At 43.5% G+C, this 19,464-nt stretch overlaps 2 protein-coding genes and 1 long non-coding RNA gene across 4 annotated transcripts; 1 reads left to right on the forward strand and 2 right to left on the reverse strand.

Moving 5' to 3' along the window:
• Nucleotides 1–12: 12 nt before the first annotated feature.
• LOC109645875 (uncharacterized) lies at nt 13–4,809 on the reverse strand. Its single transcript, XM_069516599.1, has 9 exons — nt 4,673–4,809; nt 3,732–3,962; nt 2,675–2,929; nt 1,937–2,206; nt 1,573–1,635; nt 762–800; nt 543–650; nt 367–423; nt 13–278 (listed from the first exon to the last, which is right to left on the reverse strand). The coding sequence occupies exons 2-9, from the start codon at nt 3,874–3,876 to the stop codon at nt 103–105; spliced, it is 1,113 nt and encodes a 370-aa protein (XP_069372700.1). The 5' UTR covers nt 3,877–3,962; nt 4,673–4,809; the 3' UTR covers nt 13–102.
• Nucleotides 4,350–12,729, forward strand: atf6b (activating transcription factor 6 beta). Of its 2 annotated transcripts, XM_069516587.1 has the most exons (17): nt 4,350–4,729; nt 6,412–6,491; nt 6,806–6,887; nt 7,169–7,228; nt 7,320–7,399; nt 7,487–7,670; nt 7,794–7,958; nt 8,058–8,227; nt 8,710–8,889; nt 9,110–9,192; nt 9,482–9,694; nt 9,842–9,949; nt 10,087–10,186; nt 10,315–10,382; nt 10,467–10,566; nt 10,804–10,888; nt 11,337–12,729. In XM_069516587.1, the coding sequence occupies exons 1-17, from the start codon at nt 4,657–4,659 to the stop codon at nt 11,624–11,626; spliced, it is 2,121 nt and encodes a 706-aa protein (XP_069372688.1). In that variant the 5' UTR covers nt 4,350–4,656; the 3' UTR covers nt 11,627–12,729. The 2 variants fall into 2 exon arrangements, with proteins under 2 accessions (XP_069372688.1, XP_069372689.1); XM_069516588.1 differs by lacking the exon at nt 7,169–7,228 and having other exon boundaries at nt 4,352–4,729.
• Nucleotides 12,730–14,217: 1,488 nt separating this feature from the next.
• Nucleotides 14,218–16,955, reverse strand: LOC138405928 (uncharacterized). The gene is made up of 3 exons (XR_011239588.1): nt 14,940–16,955; nt 14,691–14,854; nt 14,218–14,364 (listed from the first exon to the last, which is right to left on the reverse strand). It is a non-coding gene; the product is annotated as an uncharacterized lncRNA (long non-coding RNA).
• Between the last annotated feature and the right edge of the window lie 2,509 nt (nt 16,956–19,464).

Genomic DNA, 19,464 nt, shown 5'->3' on the forward strand with positions numbered 1-19,464 from the left:
AGAAGACAAATGTTTGTTGTGATGTCAACACTCCTGTGTTTATTCTTGATGTTTAGAACAGAATGAGTGTGTGTGTGTGTGTGTGTGTGTGTGTGTGTGTGTTTAAATGGCTGCTGTGTGTTTAACAGCAGCTCTGGTGATGACGGATGAGTAGATGACGTGGTTCTGGTCTTGGTCTGGTGGCGTCCGGCTCGGCCTCTCGCTCCAGTTATGTCGACCCAGAGAGGCGTAGTGGATGGTGTCATCCGTCGTGGACCAACGCTCTGACTCCTCCCACTCTGCGGACACACACGCACACACACACACACACACGTGTTACAGGACCTCAGGTGAATGGAGGACGTGAGGACAGAGCAGCAGAGTTACCGGTGTGTGTGTCGCTCGTCCACGGCTCCAGCTCAGTGTCGTCATGTGTCTGTGCAGCTGCAGAGGAAACAGGAGGAAACATGAGGCCGAGAATCTTCTTCAAGTATAAACATTCATGTGAAGTCCACAAATACTGTCACACACACAATAACACACACACACACACACACACACACCTGTATATCTTTGTTTCCTCCTGCACTTGACGCTCGTCAGTAAAATGAAGACGACCATCATGAGGAGCATCACCAGCCCCGAAGTGACGACAGCGACCATCAACAGAGCTGAGACACACAACAAACACAACAAACACACAACAAACACACAACATGTGATCAACAACAGGTGACACAGCCTCAGGTGTGAGACAGGAAGTGACGTGTGTGTGAACGAACTGCTCTTAGTCTTCTTCTTCTTCTTTGATTCAACCGCATCTGATGAACAGGAAAGAACACTCGTTCAAACTGGATCAATAAACTGTTTATTAAGTTTCAGGTGTAAAAACATGTGAAGAAGAGGCTCTTCATCCTAAATAATGATTTTCATTTGTGGTAAATTGTCTCAAATTGTTGATTCTTGGCAGAAGAAAGTTCTGAGAGGTTTGTTGTTTTTATATAATTCAAATATAAATGGTTAATTAACAGTTTAACTCAAATATAAATGGTTAATTAACAGTTTAACTCAAATATAAATGGTTAATTAACAGTTTAACTCGAATACAAATGGTTAATTAACAGTTTAACTCAAATATAAATGGTTAATTAACAGTTTAACTCAAATATAAGTGGCTAATTAACAGTTTAACTCAAATATAAATGGTTAATTAACAGTTTAACTCAAATATAAATGGTTAATTAACAGTTTAACTCAAATATAAATGGTTAATTAACAGTTTAACTCGAATACAAATGGTTAATTAACAGTTTAACTCAAATATAAATGGTTAATTAACAGTTTAACTCAAATATAAATGGTTAATTAACAGTTTAACTCAAATATAAATGGTTAATTAACAGTTTAACTCAAATATAAATGGTTAATTAACAGTTTAACTCGAATACAAATGGTTAATTAACAGTTTAACTCAAATATAAATGGCTAATTAACAGTTTAACTCAAATATAAATGGTTAATTAACAGTTTAACTCAAATATAAGTGGTTAATTAACAGTAATTCAGTGCAGATGTGCAGCTGCAGAAACTCACCTGTTCTCACGGCTGCAGATGTTGACGTGATCGACATCTTGACGCTCGTTGGTTCTGGATAAACTGAAAAATAAAAGATTTAAAATTCTAATGTGATGAGTCAGTTCCAGAAAAACAATGTTCAGAAATATTTGCTTTTGTATTTATTATCTCATACATATCATTAACATTGTTGTATCATGTATAACTATATTCTTATTAGTCTATATAAAGTCTCTATTTTTATATTTTTCAACATTTAGTTTATTTTGATTTGAGTCCAGGTGGAAAATGAACAATAAACTGAAATCAGGGACAGAAACTTAAAAAGAAAAGAGGGTGGATCCTGTGTGACATCATCACCAGCTGAGGTGTAATCACTCGCCTGTGAGGACCGTGACTCTGCCCTGCAGCTCCCCGTTACACTGATACTCTCCAGCGTCCCCTGGCTGCAGGTCCTGGATCTGCAGGGCGTCGTACATGAAGCTGAGGCGGTCGTCTTCCCTCTCGAGTTTCATTGTCCCGTTTCTGAAGCGGGTGAAGATGGCCTCCCGCCTGCCTCCTCTCCTCCGGTGAAACCACCTCTGTCTGGGTTTGGGCGAGCGGCCGCAGGGAAGCAGCAGCGTCCAGCCTGAAGACACCGAGAAGTCCCGACCTGAGGAGGCGGAGACACGGGCCAGGTGCTTTTTTATTTTCATGTTAAAACACATCGACTTTATGAATCTACGTCCGTCTGACAAAACTGTGACGCGTCGTCTCCTCTGGATTCACATTCCAGTCTCCTGTCATACTGCACCTGCCCAACAGGTGTCCTCAGACTGTCCCAGATCCACCTGCTCACCTGGTTCCTATTCCCAGAATGCACTTCAAACATAACAGCTCCCTACAGGAAAGCCAAAACATCTTGCTCACCCCCTGGTGGCTGGCTGTGGTATTTGTTATGATCACTACTGCACAGTTGTCATCAGCACAAAATGGCGGCTCCTGTATCTGAGATATTTTGGCTTCATTTTTGACCAAGCAGTGGTCAAGACGTGTCGTCCATCTTTATTTTCAGTCACTGAAGGTCTACACAGACAGTAGTTGATTTTATACAAACATATAAATACATGTGTATATGTACCTGTCAGTACCTGCAGCTCGGCCACCGGCTGCTCGTTGCAGCGATACTCTCCGCTGTCAGAGTCGAGGAGCTGCAGGAGACAGAGGCCGCCGTCAGACAGCAGCAGGTGGCGCTGCTCCTCCTCGTTGGCATCGTAGTCCTGTTCGGGGACCAGGACGTCCCCGTCCCCGCGAGTCCAGATCACATGAGACGTGTCTGAGGCGCCACAGAGGAGACAGACGTGATGATGCTCCGGGACCGAGAACCGGATCAGAGCTGAGAGAGAAAGTATCAGAAGCTCTGAGCCACAAAAACCTTTAACTGACACATGATTGTATTTAATCATCTCTGTTTTAAGTGAATTGAATGTTTCACCTCCTGCCTCCTTGAACTGATCTTAAATTCACATTAGAAGACGTATCCTGTGTTCATGTGTACTCAGGTAGTTTCTACATCTTAAACCGGTTTCTGGACTTGATATTAAAAAGTTTCCTTCATCAGATATATTTATATCTATCAGAAAATATTCCTGATGCATCACAGTTTGTTTCCACATCACGTCCGTTATATTTAGCTGCAGATCTGTGTCACTCTCCTGCTGATGCTCACTTTTAACCTGGTTTCCTGCTTTATCTCACGGTCACATGATCCCTGTGGTCCAGTCAGACAACAACTAAGAGGGTGGAAATCTTGAAAATAGAATTTGACATCTGTGTGTAAAGATGTTTATTTAAAAGAAAAACTGTGAAAACTAAAGTTCAGTTACAATTTGTCCTGAAAAAAACCTGTCAGAAGAAAACAATCAATCACAGTTTGTATTCATATTGACAAAATGTTTTCACTGCTGGATTTATTTCAATATATATTAAGTTAGAAAAATCATTTTAATTTCTTGTTGAACGGTTTTTCCTTCATGTGTAATAGTAAAGTTTACAAATGATATTAAACGAAAGATTCTGTGCAAATTTCCGTTAATAAACAACAAACACAAAACATCGATACAGGACTAGTTAAAGCATTAATAATAATTATATGAGATTATTCATTTAAATGAAGGATGATAATAACTGAAACGTACCGGTGGAGTTTTCAGTCTGTAAAAACCAAACCCAACAGAAAATGATGAAACAGATCATCTTCAGAAGAGACGTCTGATGAGAGCGAGAGATGAAGAGAGAGAAAGATTTCCACTGGTCCCTCCTGCTCCTTCTCTTCTTCCTCATTCACTCCATCTGACCACACTCTCTTTAACTCTTTCACTGTGACGTTTTAAACGGAGGATTGTTGCTGTGAGATATTAACTCCACTTCTCAACATGTTCGAAGAAAGACAGAAAAAAAGTTTGATGCACCTTTAATCTGATCACTTTTTCCATCTCACACATTTTTAAGTTTCTGATATTCTCCGTCTATTTCACACGTAAAGATAAAACCACTTGAACATCTGAGACAAACAACTAAAACATTTTATTTTCACTCTTTCACTTTTATTTTCTAAAGCTTCAACCTGAACTGTTTGTTTCTTCCTGGTGAGCTCTGATTGGCTGACTCGCTTGCCAATCATACGTGTACCTGCGATGTGTTGACGTTGGTTGGCTAATTTACCTGTCAATCAAAATGCAACCGCCCCATTGGGCCGAGCCCCCCAGGAAGAGGTTCTATTGGTTCTCTCTCCCGTCCATCAGCTGCTGCGCTGTAAGTGGGCGGTACCTTGCCGAGCAGCCGCTGTTTCCTTGTGTGTGTCAGAAGCTGCGAGAACCGAGAAGCTCCGGTTCACCGAGAAGCTCCGGTTCACCGAGCCGCGAGCCCGAGACCCTCCGGATATTTATATTCATGCTCCCGGGACCTCTTTGTGTGTCTACGTCTATCTACGTAACCCGGAAGCAGACGGACGAAGAGAAGCTGCCGTGAACACCCCCCACCTGAAGCTAGCTGTTAGCCGTTAGCCGTTAGCTCGTCGTTAGCCTCCGCACTCTCCGCCGCTCTCACGCCGCCTCTGAGGCGATGAGCACGGACTTACTCTCTGAGCTGGACACCCGCTTCTTCGCTGATAACCTCCTGACCAGCGAGGACTGGGGTGAGTCAGCAGCTCCACCCGCTACACGAGGCCATGTCGGCGGCTACAAGCCACTGTGGTGCCCCGGAGAGGGGAAGGGAGGGTGGGGGAGGAGGAGAGGTGGAGGAGGAAGAAGGGAGAGGGATGGAAGAGAGGAGAGGAAGAGAGGAGAGGAAGAGAGGAGAGGAGAGGAAAGGAAAGGAAGGAGAGAGGAGAGGAAGAGAGGAGAGGAAGAGAGGAGAGGAAGAGAAGAAAGGAAGAGAAGAAGAGAGGAGAGGAGAGGAAGACAGGAAGAGGGATGGAAGAGAGGAGAGGAAGAGAAGAAAGGAAGAGAAGAAGAGAGGAGAGGAGAGGAAGACAGGAAGAGGGATGGAAGAGAGGAGAGGAAAGGAAGAGATGAGAGGAAGACAGGAAGAGAGGAAAGGAAAGGAAGAGATGAGAGGAAGAGAGGAGAGGAAAGGAAGATAGAGGATAGAGGGCGGAACCAAGGACTTTAAAAGTTTTACACTTAAAGTGTTGAGTGTGTGTGTGTGTGTGTGTGTGTGTGTGTGTGTGTGTGTGTGTGTGTGTGGTCAGTCTCTCATCATCACATTTTAAATTGATGTCATGTTTTATAAATTTAATCAATATAAAGTGAATAATTCTCAATATATCACAGTGATCATCGTTTTTAATCAATATTCAATATAAAGTGACTGATGAAGATCAGATCAAAGTGTGAAAACTAGAAAAGATCAAAAGAATTTCAGTTTTCCAGAAAATGAAACATTTTAGAAACTTGACTCATCAAAGATTAGTTTTATTCTCTTATTGAAATAGTTGCAGATTCATTTCCTGTGAGTTAAATGATATTAAACCAAATATAAATCATCACAGCTTTGAATGAGTAAAAACAGCTTTTATTGTTGAGAAACGTACAAACACACTGAAACACGTCGGTGTTGATATTTATCTGCAGGATGAATTAACTTAAGAAACGTGTGATGTCACCGTCCACACCCGCCCGGCACACGGTTGTTTGTTTCAGTTTCAAAGTCCACATCCATGTTGACACCTGTGTCTGAAAACATGCAATGCATGATGGGAGAATGATGGCACTTGGGGTCGGTGTGTGTCGGTTTCCAGGACGTGACTGTTACGGAGTAAATCTGTGTTGTTTACCAGTCGATCAGCAAAGTTCTTAAAGCTCCAGTGTGGAAGATTCAGGTGAAAGAGATTTAAAGTAAAATAATCCTCAGGATGTTTTCACTACTTTCATCTAAATTGTTGGAATTGTAGTTTTCTTTACCCGAAAGGCCCTTTATATTTAAATACTTTATATTTAAATACTTTATATTTACATACTTTATATTTAAATACTTTATATTTACATGGAGGGGGTCCTCTCTACGGAGGCCGCCATGTTGTTTACATGAGTCCAGACTGAACAAACTAAAACCTTTTGAGTTTTTATGACGACTGAAGCTGCCACAGGTTCTTCTTCATGTTTGGAAGGAGAGGGGGGGGTTCAGCTGCAACATGACACTTCACCACTAGATGTCACTAAATTCTACACACTGAACCTTTAATGAGCAGCTGATTTACTGACTTGTGACTTCTGCAGGTGAAACTTGAAGGACAAGTCCATTTGCATTTTCAGAGGTGGAACGTGACAAATGTCTGTTTTAGTTTTTCACACGTTTGTTCACTCTGCCTCTCGTCAGATGCCTGCCTGTACCAGTGTGAGAGCATGGAGGAGGGGGAGGACGCCGACTTCCCCCGAGGGCTGAAATACAACACGACGGTACGACAATGACAAAAACCAAACAATCAAACAATCAAAACTCCACCTTCGTACAGTTCACAGGGGCTGAGGTTCACTGCTCACAGACAGGAAGTGGCTGGCTGCAGTACAGGTCATAAACCTGTATCACCGAACAGCAGGAAAAATCAGGTGTTGATCCACCAGTAGATACAGATGATGGGTCAGAGGATAATCAGGCTAATAGCCTCACACACACACACACACACAGGTTGGCCTTATTTTAATCCTGACTCCTCTGCTCGCTCGCTCTCTCTCTCTCCCCCCCCGCTTCTTTTTCCTCTGACCTCTCACAGTTTGACAACGACCTCGTGCTCTCCCTCAATCCTGACAACCCCACATCACCATGGCAACACAGTGACGACAACCTGCTCACAGGTAAAAGACCGGTGACGCCCACTGGGAAGGTTTAATGACACACCAGACGTTTTTCTTCTCACAGCAACATCTTTTCTAAATATTCTCAACTCTTAGATTTATATATCTGTTAGAATGTTAGAACTTTTATTTTGACGTTTCATTAGTTTATGTGATTAAATGTGAAAACGTTGAAGTGAAACAAATCTTCATGAAACTTGCTTGTTGCGTCGTGAACATTTGTTTTTGTTCATTTCATGGTTGTGATTTTATCAAACAATCTTTTGTCTTTTTCTCTGAAGGAGAAACATCGGTAACAAAAAATGAAATGACGATAACTCAGCCGCTACCAGTGGAAATGTGTACGTCTTTCTATTTGTTAAGAAAGAACTGATCATGTTCCTGTTTCCAGTGTGTGTTGTTGACTTGTTTGTTTGTTTGTTTGTCGCGCAGTGTTCCAGGTGAAAGCAGAGCCTCTCTCCCCGGCGTCTTCACTCTCCTCTGATTGCTCCGCGTCCTCCCCGGACCCTCAGGTGTGTGGTTACATGTCCAACACGTCTCAAAAAACCTGGAGCTGCTCACTTTGTGGTAAAAGCAGTTTGCGTCTTGGTTCTGTCCAGGTCACGGTTAAAGGTGAAAACCCTCCGACTCCTCCGTACATGTACGGAGACGTGCTGTCTCCTCCGCTCGGATCCATGGAGGTGACCGTGGCCACGTCGGCCGTGCCCCCCCCACTACAGACACAGAAGCCGTTGACGGCCCAGATCCCAGCGGCCATCGGTGGGTTACAGACGCAGGCGACAGGTGAGCACGTGCAACAAGTGATCCAGTGAAAGTGACCAATGGGATCACTGCTCGCTCTCTGTATCCTGTTGTTGTTGTTGTGTTTGTCGAGCTGAATTAATGTAAACGACCCCCCCCCCCCAGTGCTGCCAAGGTCCGCCACGTTAAAGACCAACAACATCCTGAGCACAAAACCCCCCATCCAGCCCCGACCCCTGTGTGTCGCCTCCCGCCCTGTCCCCCAGACCCCGGCACCGGCTAAGACCCTCATACTACAGGGCCTCCCCCCCATGGACCAGACCAGACCCGGTAAGAGAAGTGTGTGTGTTTTGTGTCGTGTTGTGTTGTGGTGTGGTGTGTTGTGTGTTGTATCACAACAGTAATGAGCCGTTTCTCCTCCTCCTCTAGTCGTCCTGTCTCAGTCCGTCTGTCTCGGTTCAGCTCCGGCCATCGTCAAGATGGAGCCGGTCTCTCCCTCCATCACCCAGCACTGCTCCAGTCCCACAGCCCCGCCCACCAGCAAACCCATCGTCCCGGCAACCTCCACTTTACCTGGCAACAGCTCCGGGGACGTTGATGTGAGTTGAGATGACGCAACGACTCATTAAAGTTCTTTTTTCTAATCAAATCTTTCGAAGGACTCAGAGCTTCAGTTTTGAAACAGATTCAAATCGTCCTGTGAACTGAAGCACAGATTCTCCGAGTCCCTAACGAGTCCTTAACGAGTCCCTAACGAGTCCTTAACGAGTCCCTCGTTACGTCTCAGATAGAGGAGGAGTTGTGTGGTGTTTCGCAGGTTTGGTCACATCAGGAGTTTCTCACTTACACGTTAAAGATGTAAAGCGCTGAATAAACCAGAGGGTTCTCTTACCAACGTCACAAAAACCTCCTTCAGTTGTGAGGACAAATGTCTGAGTCATTGTCTCTGGACATTTTCTGGATGTGTAAAATTTAATATCCAGTCTCTAAAGAAACGTCCTCAATCCTCTTTTTCTTTAAAACCCTAAGATTTACATCCTTTGTCTCCCTCCCTCCCTCCCTCCCTCCCTCCCTCCTGCAGATGAAGGTGCTGAAGCGGCAGCAGAGGATGATAAAGAACCGGGAGTCTGCGTGCCAGTCGAGGAAGAAGAAGAAGGAGTACCTGCAGAGCCTGGAGGCTCAGCTGAGGGAGGCGCAGCAGGAGAACGAACGACTCCGCCGGGAGAACCAGGCACTGAGGGAGAGACTGGCTGGGAAAGAGGTCAGGGACACAAGAGGAGTAATAATACGACCTATCGCTCCGTTTAAAGTTTCTCAGGATCCGTTACACATCTGCAACAAAGAACATCTGGAAAAATAAGAAATCTGGAAAACTTCTTGTTAGAAAATCAAACATACGCAAAGTCAATGATTGAGCGTTAATGTTTTAATGAGCGTGTTTGTAAATAAAGTGTCTTAATAACCCGTCTTTTATTTTTCAGGGCAGCGACTCAGCGAGTAACAAACGAGCCGTTTGTGTCATGGCCGTTCTGCTCTTCATGACCTTCAGCTTTGGTCCCGTCAGGTACTCGCTCACGCTTCATGATCCTCCAAACACTCTTTAGTTTTCATTAACTCACTTTACACATTTTCTTCAGTGTCTTCATTTTCTCATCTTTTATTTTGATAGGTTACACGTAGACGCAGTTACATCCCGTCTGTGGTCACATGTTAACCTGTCCGTCAAACAAAACCAATTATGTGACTGATTCCGACTTTTGTCTCAATGATGTAAATAAAAATGGACGACACTAAAATATCTCGGATATCAACGCTGCCATCTTATAAATTCGTGCTGGTCCTCGTCTCCGCAGCATCACGGACAGGAAGCTGTCGACGGGCCCACAGGACAGTGTGGTGTGGTATACAGGACGACAGCTGCTGGAGATCGGGCAACAGCGACCGCTGCCGCAGCAGCGGCAGGTGAAGGCGGCGACTCAGTCTCCGAGCAGAGTGGAGGACAAGACAGAGACGGAGGAGGACGGAGCGGAGGCGGACAGATTCGCTGCAGAGTCGTATCATTTCAGGTGAGAATCATTTAATCAACTCCAAAGTAAAACTACAAACTTTACGCTGATGACGTTAAACTGAGTCGTTTTAACTTCAGCTGCAGAATCAACGTATTCAGACTCTTAATTTGAAAGTGTGTGTGTGTGTGTCTGTCTGTGTCACAGGAACCTGAGCGACGTCTTCAGCGACATGAAGGACCTGGTTCTTCAGGACATCGATCGTTACTTCACGTCCTCAGACTGTCGACAGTTCAATCGCTCCGAGTCCCTGAGGTTCAAACACAAATAACTTTATTGACTCATCAACACAAACATGTTTGTTCTTCAGGTTGAGTTCTTGTGGTCGGCGGTCGCTTTCCGTCTTCTTCAGCTCGTTTCTCTGACTCTGCTGTGACACGTTTTGTCGTCAGGTTGGCGGACGAGCTGAGAGGTTGGGTTCATCGACATCAGATCGACAGGAAGAAGTCTGGAGGGAAACCAAAGATTGCTAAGAAGGCTAAGATCGCCCAGGTAGTGACACAGCTCCTCTTCTTCACCTTCTTCACCTTCTTCACCTTCTTCACCTTCACCTTCTTCACGTTCTTCTCCTGCTTTGTAAACGAACAGATCTGCTTCTTATTTCATCGACTGTGTTTCAGAAAGCTCAGCTGAGGAAGACAAACTTCTCCAGATATCTGCCGATTCAGACCCATCGCTCCCTCGAGAGGTACGAGAATCTGCTCGTGTCCTTTAACGTCTCCTCGTGTTGTATCTGCCGCTGATGACCTCTGACCTCTGTTTGTCTCTGCAGTCAGCTGCAGGTGCTTCCTGGTCCTGAGGTCACGTACAACGACTTCCTGGACGCCATCGACCGCAGAGAGGACACTTTCTACGTCGTCTCATTCCGACGGGTACGACCCTACGATGCCCACTGGGCTGCTTTTATTACCTTTCGCTAATCCCATGATGCAGTTTGTTTACGCAGCGTTTCGACCGAGGACTGTAAATAAAAGTAGACGTAGCCAATGCTGAAGAGCCTAAAACCTGTATTCTCTCTCATGACCAGCAGAGGGCGACTCCACTGGTTGATTTATAACGTCAGTAAACACTGGGTTAGGTATGAATGTGTCCTCTGTCGCCCCCTACAGGACCACCTGCTGTTACCGGCCATCAGCCACAATAAAACCAGCCGACCCAAAATGTCTCTGGTGATGCCGGCCATGTCCGTTAACGGTGAGAATCCCTCCATGTTGGTGGTTCAGTGGTTTCAACACAGTGATACTGAATAAAAAATGATTATAAGTTATTTTATTTATTTTGTTGGATTTCAGGAACTCGTTTCTTTATATTATAAAATAAATAGATTGCTAATTAATCTATTTATAAAATTTATAAAATTGTAACATTTGATTTGAGATCAGTTTAACATTATTACGAATGTGATGCCGGCTTCTGTTGCGCCCCCTACTGGCCGCAGGAGATTGTTGCAACATGAGCTTCTTTAAATGGATCAAAAATACAGACGTTAATATTTAGAATCTTTTTTCTTATTATTTCTGCTTTGTTCTCCTGCAGAGATCAAAGATTCAGAATCAGATTCAAATTTCATTTTCAACAATCGTGAATAAAGTTTTTACGTTTGTGACAAACACAAATAAATCTGATTTCTCTTTTTTTCCAGAGAGCCTGTATAACACGTCTCAGGGCTACGAGATGATGATGCAGGTGGACTGTGAGGTCATGGACACTCGGATCGTTCCCATCAAGTCCTCCGCCGTCCCGCCGTCTCTCCGCGACCCGCCTCCGCCTCCCCCCTCCTCCCACCACAACCCTCACCACCATCACCACGGCAACCACACCTCGCTCCGGGGACGCCATCACCCGTCGTCCTCGCCATCGTCTCCCAGGCAACCGTTGCCCTCCCGCCGGCGGACGGCCGAATATTTAATCAGCCAATCAGAGGGGGTCTAAGGGGGCGTCGCCATAGTGATGGTGCACAAAAGAAGCGACGGACGGTGGAAAACGTTGAGAAAGTCACTTTAACTTTTCTCCTCTTTCTACAACAACTCTTTTCCTGCAGGAAACAGAAAAGTGTCTAAAGTTTAAATCCTGTCCACTCGTCTCTAAACTCCTGTCGATACGAAAAGTTTGGAAGATAACGTCCTAATATATAAAATATATTGTACAAATGAAAATCTCCCAGCAGCAGCCTGCACTTAGACAAAGTGCTGCTTATTAATATTTAATGTGAAAACGTTGACTGAATGAAATGTTTGTGTTGGAGCTAAAAGTTTTTTATTCAAGGAAAGTCTCTGCGCGTCCGCACTGAGTCGACCGACAGGTGGCGCTGCAGCAAAACTTCTGGCCTTTACTGCACTTTCACAGGAAGTGGATAAAACGTCTCGCCTGTTCCTGTAGCGAGAATCTGGTTATTAACAGGAGAAACGTTTTCCTCGACTCTGCTGATGCTCTCGTTTGTATATTTGTGTTTTTTGGCTCCAGATGTGGAGAAGAAATCAAACGCTGGAGTCCAGATGTTTGACTGACGGCTGCGTCATGACCAAGGATCCTAGTGTAAAAAAGACAAAGAGCGCTACAGGGAAACAGATGTTAAATTACTGGTGAAAATGTCTCAACCTGAACTCCAGCCCAGGTTTGGGGCCTTGCTCAAGGACAAAAGTAAAATCAGATCCTTTGTCGTGCTGCGTCCGTCAGATTCATTGTTTTTGTCTTTTAATAGAAAAATCTTGTGGTTGTTTCGTGGGAAATATTTAATAGATGTAAAATATCATTGTTGACTTTGTAGATATTTTTGTTTTTTTATATTTTTTTATTTTTTTTGAGGCTTTCAGTGAAACTTTTCTATTTTTTATTCTCGTCTTTCTTTCAAGGACCAATCACGTTTGTTCTTCAGTCTGTGCTCATCAGGATTTTCTCTCCTGTCTCGATATATTTATGAAAAATATAATTATATGGATATTCAGTTTTTTTTATTGTACAGAATTAAGTTGTGAAGCTTCAGCTTTTCCAGAAAATGTAAAATCTGCCAAAACAATAAAATTGAGCCTCTTTGACCTGTTGACTGAAATTTTTTCATCCGTAATTTGTAGGAAATGTTTTAGACCAAAAGTTTCAGATTTTTTAAATTGTGTAATAAAAGTTTTTCTTCTATTTCAGATTTTCTCTGAATCCTGAAAATTTTTTTAAATTTAAAATAAACATTTAATCTGTTAAAAGTTTACATTAAAAAGTTCTGTTTACTTTGCATCATGGGAAATGTGGGATCGTATTTGTCAAGATGTTTCTGTCATTTCAGCTCGTTCTGATCTCACCGATGTTTGTTCATCTGATCAGTTTGGATTTAATTTGTTATTTGATGATAGTAAACCAGGCCCAGACGTCATGATTGACAGCCGAGACTCACTCCTGATTGGTCTAGAGGAGTCAATGGGCGTGACCTTGAGACCAGGGTTCAATAATGATTTCATCCCAATTATCACTTTGTACAATCAGCAACAGAAGCTTTTAATGTGAAATTGTCAAATGTAACATTTGTGTTTGGACATTTCAACACTTTTTATTAAGATGTTTTAATTATTATTAATTTAAAAGAATAAATTTCATATAAATCATAGAGAAAAGAAACGAAGATGAGATTTTTCCTTTGACCACCAGAGGGCGACAGAGCAGAGGAACAGGAAGTGGAGACTGAGGGAAACTGACGTGAAAACGTGAAAATATCTCAGTGCGAAATATTGTTGATTTAAATTAAATCATAACAATCAACAGTTATAATAATCAACAATCATAATAATCAACAATCATAACAATCAACAGTTATAATAATCAACAATCATAACAATCAACAATCATAATAATCAACAATCATAACAATCAACAATCATAATAATCAACAATCATAACAATCAACAATCATAATAATCAACAATCATAACAATCAACAATCATAATAATCAACAGTTATAATAATCAACAATCATAATAATCAACAATCATAACAGTCATCCATTTGGACCGGACTCCTCCCCCACTTGGACGAGACTCCTCCCCCATCCAGCCCCTGATCACATGATAGAAATCCTCTGATCATGTGATCACCTGTGTTCTCTGATGTGTGTTGGTGACGCAGGTGTGTAGTTCAACTCTTCTGTGACACTTCTGTTAATGTGTGTGTGTGTTAATGTGTGTTTGTGTGGTTTGTGTTAATGTGTGTGTGTTTGGTTTGTGTTAGATGTGTGTGTGTTTGGTTTGTGTTAGTGTGTGTGTGTTTGGTTTGTGTTAGTGTGTGTGTGTTTGGTTTGTGTGTTAGTGTGTGTTGGTGTGCGTTTGGTTTGTGTTAGTGTGTGTGTGTTTGGTTTGTGTGTTAGTGTGTGTTGGTGTGTGTGTGGTTTGTGTTAATGTGTGTGTGTTTGGTTTGTGTGTTAGTGTGTGTAGGTGTGTGTTTGGTTTGTGTGTGTGTGTGTGTGGTTTGTGTTAATGTGTGTGTGTTTGGTTTGTGTGTTAGTGTGTGTTGGTGTGTGTTTGGTTTGTGTTAGTGTGTGTTAGTGTGTGTTGGTGTGTGTTGGTGTGTTTATTGTATCTGAGGAATCGTCTCTGCTGCAGGAACCATGTGATCAACACTTTGGTCAAGTGGACGGTTCGTTGTCGTCACGTTTGATTTCCAGTAAAATGTTGTGTCAAGTTTATTCCTGTTGAAAACAAACGTGAGGAGAAAGTTGTGTTGTTAAATTCAGCTTTGAACGGTTTGTACGGACGTTGAGGATGTGACATCATTCAAATATGTGTGAATGTACACGTGTGTGATATGACAGCAGGTTTTCATGTTGAACGTCTGTTCTTGTGAACGTGATATCTCAACTACACAACGAGGGAATTTCTTCAAGTTCGGTACAAATGTTCCGTTTGACTCAACGATGAACTGATTAGATTTCAAAGGTCAAAGGTCAAAGGTCACAACCATCAAACTCCCTTTGATCAAGCTGCTGGTTTACGAATCAGCGGAGGAGACACTGACCTCTGTGTTAAAGTCCAGTGTTACTGTGACTGGTTGCCCCTGACGACCAGTGAGTCACATCCTCTGCAATGACGCCATCCAACTTCACGGGGTCAGAGAAATCCTCCAACTCCCACAATCCAACATTCCTTCGGTGTGTTTCCAGGCTGCTCGGCAACGGAACTCTGTGAGAAAAGATCAAGATGACGACGACGACCCAGAGACACGAGTGATTTATTTCAAAAGATCCACGAATCAAAGTTTATTCACATCAAACACTTTGATGAAGAAGGTCCAGATGAGTTTATTTAGAACGTTAAGATAAAAGAAACTAAATTAGTTGTTTTCGTCTCGTTGTTTCATCAAAGCCTCACGTTGATCTTCAAACGACATATCATTGAAATTAGAAATATAAAACACTGGTCCTGGTCTCGTACACAGACTCAGTTTTACTCTACTTCAGTTGTCGAGTACAGTTGATTGTAGGAGTTTATTTTGCAGATATTTCTTTGACTTTGGGTAAAGGGGTGTGGCTGCTCTCTCCTTTACCTGTTTCATGTCTTTGATCTGTTGTAGACGAGGATCCACGAGTTCTGAGGCTTTTATTGAAACCTGAAGGCGTCACAGAGAAGAGCTGCTCCTCTTCCTCTCAAACAAGGATCAGTTGTTTGAGTTTCCTCAGTTTAGTTTGAGAAGAGAAGAGAAGCTGCAGTTTGAGTTCCGATGATGTTTTATTCTTCGGAGCAGGAACTGATCCGCTCAGATTTTCTCGCTGCCAGACTTTTCCACTGAACTTCTGTTTTCGTTCTTTCTCTTTGTGTCCGTCACATCGGGTTCTTTTTATTTTCCACCTCAGACCGATCGATGTCCTCGTCTCTCGTCAGATAAGACATCTGTAAAGACGACAGGTTTCCACGTCGTGACTCAGACTGATCGTTCAGATTCTGACAGGATCGCATTTCATGAGTTTGGTTCCAGGTCGGAGGAAACATCTGGTTTCATCAGGACGTAGATTTCAGCTGGTGGAGATCAGGAAAGTAAAGAAACTGAACATTTGTACCTGCAGGTGATTTCATGCAGAGAGGAAGTGAAAGGTCACAATAAAATAATATCAATAAAAGCTGAGTCTCCCTCAGAGGACGAGATCGACCCGTCCCACGGAGGAGGCGTCTTCCAGTTGTAGTTGTTAACGTGTGTGATGTCAGCTGTTCGGTTGAGTTGAAGCATCGCTGGCTCCGTCACCTCTTTGAAAAATGGTTTTCTCGCTGAAGAGCAATGAATCCTGGGATATGTTGGGCTGAGAAGGATCCACAGGTCGGAGCCTTTGTTTTGAAATGACATAATCAGTCTTCAAATGAGACACAGCTAAAGGTTTCTGAAGTTAAGAGTTCAGTTAAAGTACTGAAAACAGAAACGTGTGATGAGGTCACACTGACCTTTGACCCTCGACCTCCCAAATCTAATCACTTCATCTGTGAGTTGACGTGAACGTTGTCAGATTTGAAGATGATCCATCAAGATGTTCCTGAGATATCGTGTTCACAAAAATATTAAGTGCAGAGAACCTGAAAACATAACGCATCCGGCCACTAGGTGTCACCAACATGGAGGAATGAAAACGTTAAAGCTGAGAAGAGAAAAACTAAATAAAGATAAAAAGATTAGAGCCATGATCAGAGAAGATTTGAACAGTTAAAGGTTAAAAAGTTTTAAAGCTTCAGAGAGAATTTAGTGGGATTTGAATAAAGTCGTCGTCTTTAAATCGTTTCCAGAGTTTCGGAAACAAATGACTCAGTCGATTATTTCTGTCACACATTCATTTGTTAAAGAGCAAACGTGAGTTTCCCTGATTCACAGAGACGTTTGCAGACGTCACGGAACTTTGTGATGGAACCGAACTTCATGGACTCTTCAGCGAATCAGATCAAAGCTCGAGTTCATCGACCAACAGAAGCTTCTCTGAATCACGAGGATCAAAGAAAAAACACGTGACTGTAGACGAAGATAATTCATGACCAGTTATTTGATATATAATCTAAACTGCAGCGAGCCACCAGGGGGCGGGGTGATGTCCAGCTTTATTCTTCTTATTTATTCTTTTGACTCTTTGAGTCAGTTTATTTGTTTCATGGAAAAAACATGAAATTTTATTTTTAAGTCACAATTTGTCTCAAACTAATGTGACGACTTATTTCTTTAAAATTTAAGTTTCAGCTTGTTGTGATTTACAGTCTGAGGAGGAACCTCTCACCTGGGAACCATTAACCTGACAGCTGTGCTTCCGGGGGGGGGGGGGGGGGGGGGGGTGCAGTCATGTGTCCCCAATAAATGTGTGTGTGTGTGTGTGTGTGTGTGTGTGTGTGTGTGTGTCCCTCCAGCCAGATGTTCAGGTTTGAACTGATGGTTTTTACAGCTGAGAGTGAAATATGCTTCACTAATGTTAAACAGGGACCTGCAGGCGACACACACACACACACACACACACACACACACACACACACAGCTGTTTCCTGTCCGTCTCTGTTATAGTAACTTGACTCACTTAGTCACAGAAATTGTTTATTTTGAGAGAAACGTTTACCAACAGTCAATAAAGCAGGAGGTATCTGCAGCGCCCCCTGGTGGTTGGCTACAGGTCCGGATGAGACACCGTCCAGACTTTGGCTGAACATGCATCACTGCTCACACTGGACGTGAATAACATGTGGTCTCCTCCATGTTAACAGCTGGATCAAGGTTGAAGTTTACAAATGCAGTCGTGTGGATTTCAGACCTTTTTTCTTTCTGCTTCTGTTCCTTTATTGCCGACTGTGACGAGGTGACACGCCCCTGACCTCTGACCTCTGACCTCAGAGGACAGACTGAAAAGTGAGTGAAGGGTCTGAGACGCTGAAGAATGTGATGATCAGTGCAGCAGCAGTGAGGAGGAGGAGGAGGAGGATGAAGATGTGTTTCCTGCTGGACCTGCATGACATCACTGTTTGTTCTCCCGGCAGCTCTCACCGTCACGTATTTAGTTTCCCGGTGATAAAACCAACTCACTCCACAGATGTGGCTCCAGAAGCCGTCGTTCTCCCGTCGCCTCGACAAACACGAGTCGGACGACACCGTTGCTCAGGCCGCGCCCGACGCTGAGTGACGTCCATCTGACAGAGACAGAGAATGATTTCACCTTTTGAAAATAATTTAAACATTGAATTAAATGTTAAATATTAACTTTTCCTGCAGGTTGAATAAATAGTGATGCACTTTATTGTCCACTAGGGGGAGATCTAAATGAATTGGTTCTCGTCTGTTTCCACTGAACATAAATCAACTGCTTCACCTGAAACTAACCTTTAATTCTCTTCACAGAAAATATGAATGAAACTCAGCAGCTCTTTCATTCTGTCTGTTTTTCTGATCTCGGTCTCGTTCTCTCCAGGTTTCTGTCCTCCAGTCTTTTACGAGTGGACGGTACGGAGCCCCATATGGTGAACGAATGAATGATGGAGGGGAGGAAGAGGAGAAGAAAGAGAGAGAGGTGAAGCACATGTCGGAGATGGAGGGAAAAAAAGGACAAAGGTGGGCAGAAAATATTTGTGTCTCTAATAAAAGCTGCCCTCCCGTCCCTCTCTTCACCTCCGTCTCCCTGAGGAGTGAGTGGAGGTTTCTTGATGTTCCTCCAGTTCTTCTCTCTGATGGAAAACCAGAGACACGAGGTCACGCATGAGGAAACTACCAAAACAACCAAAACTACCAAAACTACCAAAACAGGTTCAAGTGAGCAAACGTTTGTTTTGTATTTAAAACTTAAAGACTTTTTGTGTTTGACCCAAAATGACGTCATCACCACAAGATGGCAGCTTTTGGATCCGGGATATTTTGGCTTCATTACTGTGGAGAGGGTTTAAACTTCACACACACACACACACACACACACACACACACACACACACACACACACACACACACACACACACACACACACACACACACAGACACACACACCAGTGTTAATCTGCTGTGTGTGTTGATGATGATGACATCAGTGGACGACTTGGTTGTGTTTATTTTATCTTGGATGTTAAAGACTCAAACTGCTGGTTTTACAGTTGGAGCAGCTGGAGCTTACATGAACATTACACCACAATCAGCACCGACCACCTCTGCCACCGTTTTCACAAGTTTTCATTAGTTTTCACAAGTTTTCCATGAAGGGTTTATCGTCTGATCGGTTCAGTGAAGTGAGTCAGCAGCACATTTATCACAGCGCCCAGTGAACGTTGTGTTCTGTTGGATTGACGTGAACAGGAGGAAACATTCATCGAGCAGGAAGCTGTTGCTCGACTGTAAATCTCCTCCTCGCTGACGCCCTGTGCTGCTCACATGTGCTGCGTGTGGCGGAGGTGAGAAGAGGCTGTGAGTTATTTCACCGCTGGCGGTTGGCGTGACGAGGATCAGACACAGAGCGAGGACTGTACGGCAGGAAACTGAGAACCGATACCTCACGCAGTCCAACAACACGGCAGCGTTTCAGTCTGAACTCTGGCGAGGGTCAGACTCCTCTGAAGCCTCGGCCGTCACACGCAGGTCGACTAATCGTAGTTTGATCCCGTCTCCGGAGTCAGGAAGCATCAGTTTGCTCCGGCTCCTCACGGAGGCAGAGTTCTGGAGAAGTTCTCCAGCTCTGTTCTTCTGTTGGTCGGTTCGGCTCAACATGTTAGAATGTTGTTGTTAGCGTGTAGCTCAAAGCATTGCTGTCTGGACACGATGTGGACACGGTCCCGACTTGTTCTTTGACTTCATCGCTCTC

This window comes from Paralichthys olivaceus, chromosome 20, assembly GCF_024713975.1.
Source record: "Paralichthys olivaceus isolate ysfri-2021 chromosome 20, ASM2471397v2, whole genome shotgun sequence".
In the NCBI taxonomy this organism is placed as follows: Eukaryota; Metazoa; Chordata; class Actinopteri; order Pleuronectiformes; family Paralichthyidae; genus Paralichthys; species Paralichthys olivaceus.

Coding starts and splice junctions, on each gene's coding strand:
- LOC109645875 (XM_069516599.1), bottom strand. CDS start 3,876: ATGAGGAAGAAGAGAAGGAGCAGGAGGGACCAGTGGAAATCTTTCTCT. Junction 2,930..3,731: donor ACAGACTGAAAACTCCACCG/GTACGTTTCAGT, acceptor TTTCTCTCTCAG/CTCTGATCCGGTTCTCGGTC. Junction 2,207..2,674: donor CGAGCTGCAGGTACTGACAG/GTACATATACAC, acceptor CCGCCTCCTCAG/GTCGGGACTTCTCGGTGTCT.
- atf6b (XM_069516587.1), top strand. CDS start 4,657: ATGAGCACGGACTTACTCTCTGAGCTGGACACCCGCTTCTTCGCTGAT. Junction 7,671..7,793: donor GTTACAGACGCAGGCGACAG/GTGAGCACGTGC, acceptor CCCCCCCCCCAG/TGCTGCCAAGGTCCGCCACG. Junction 8,890..9,109: donor AGAGACTGGCTGGGAAAGAG/GTCAGGGACACA, acceptor TTTATTTTTCAG/GGCAGCGACTCAGCGAGTAA.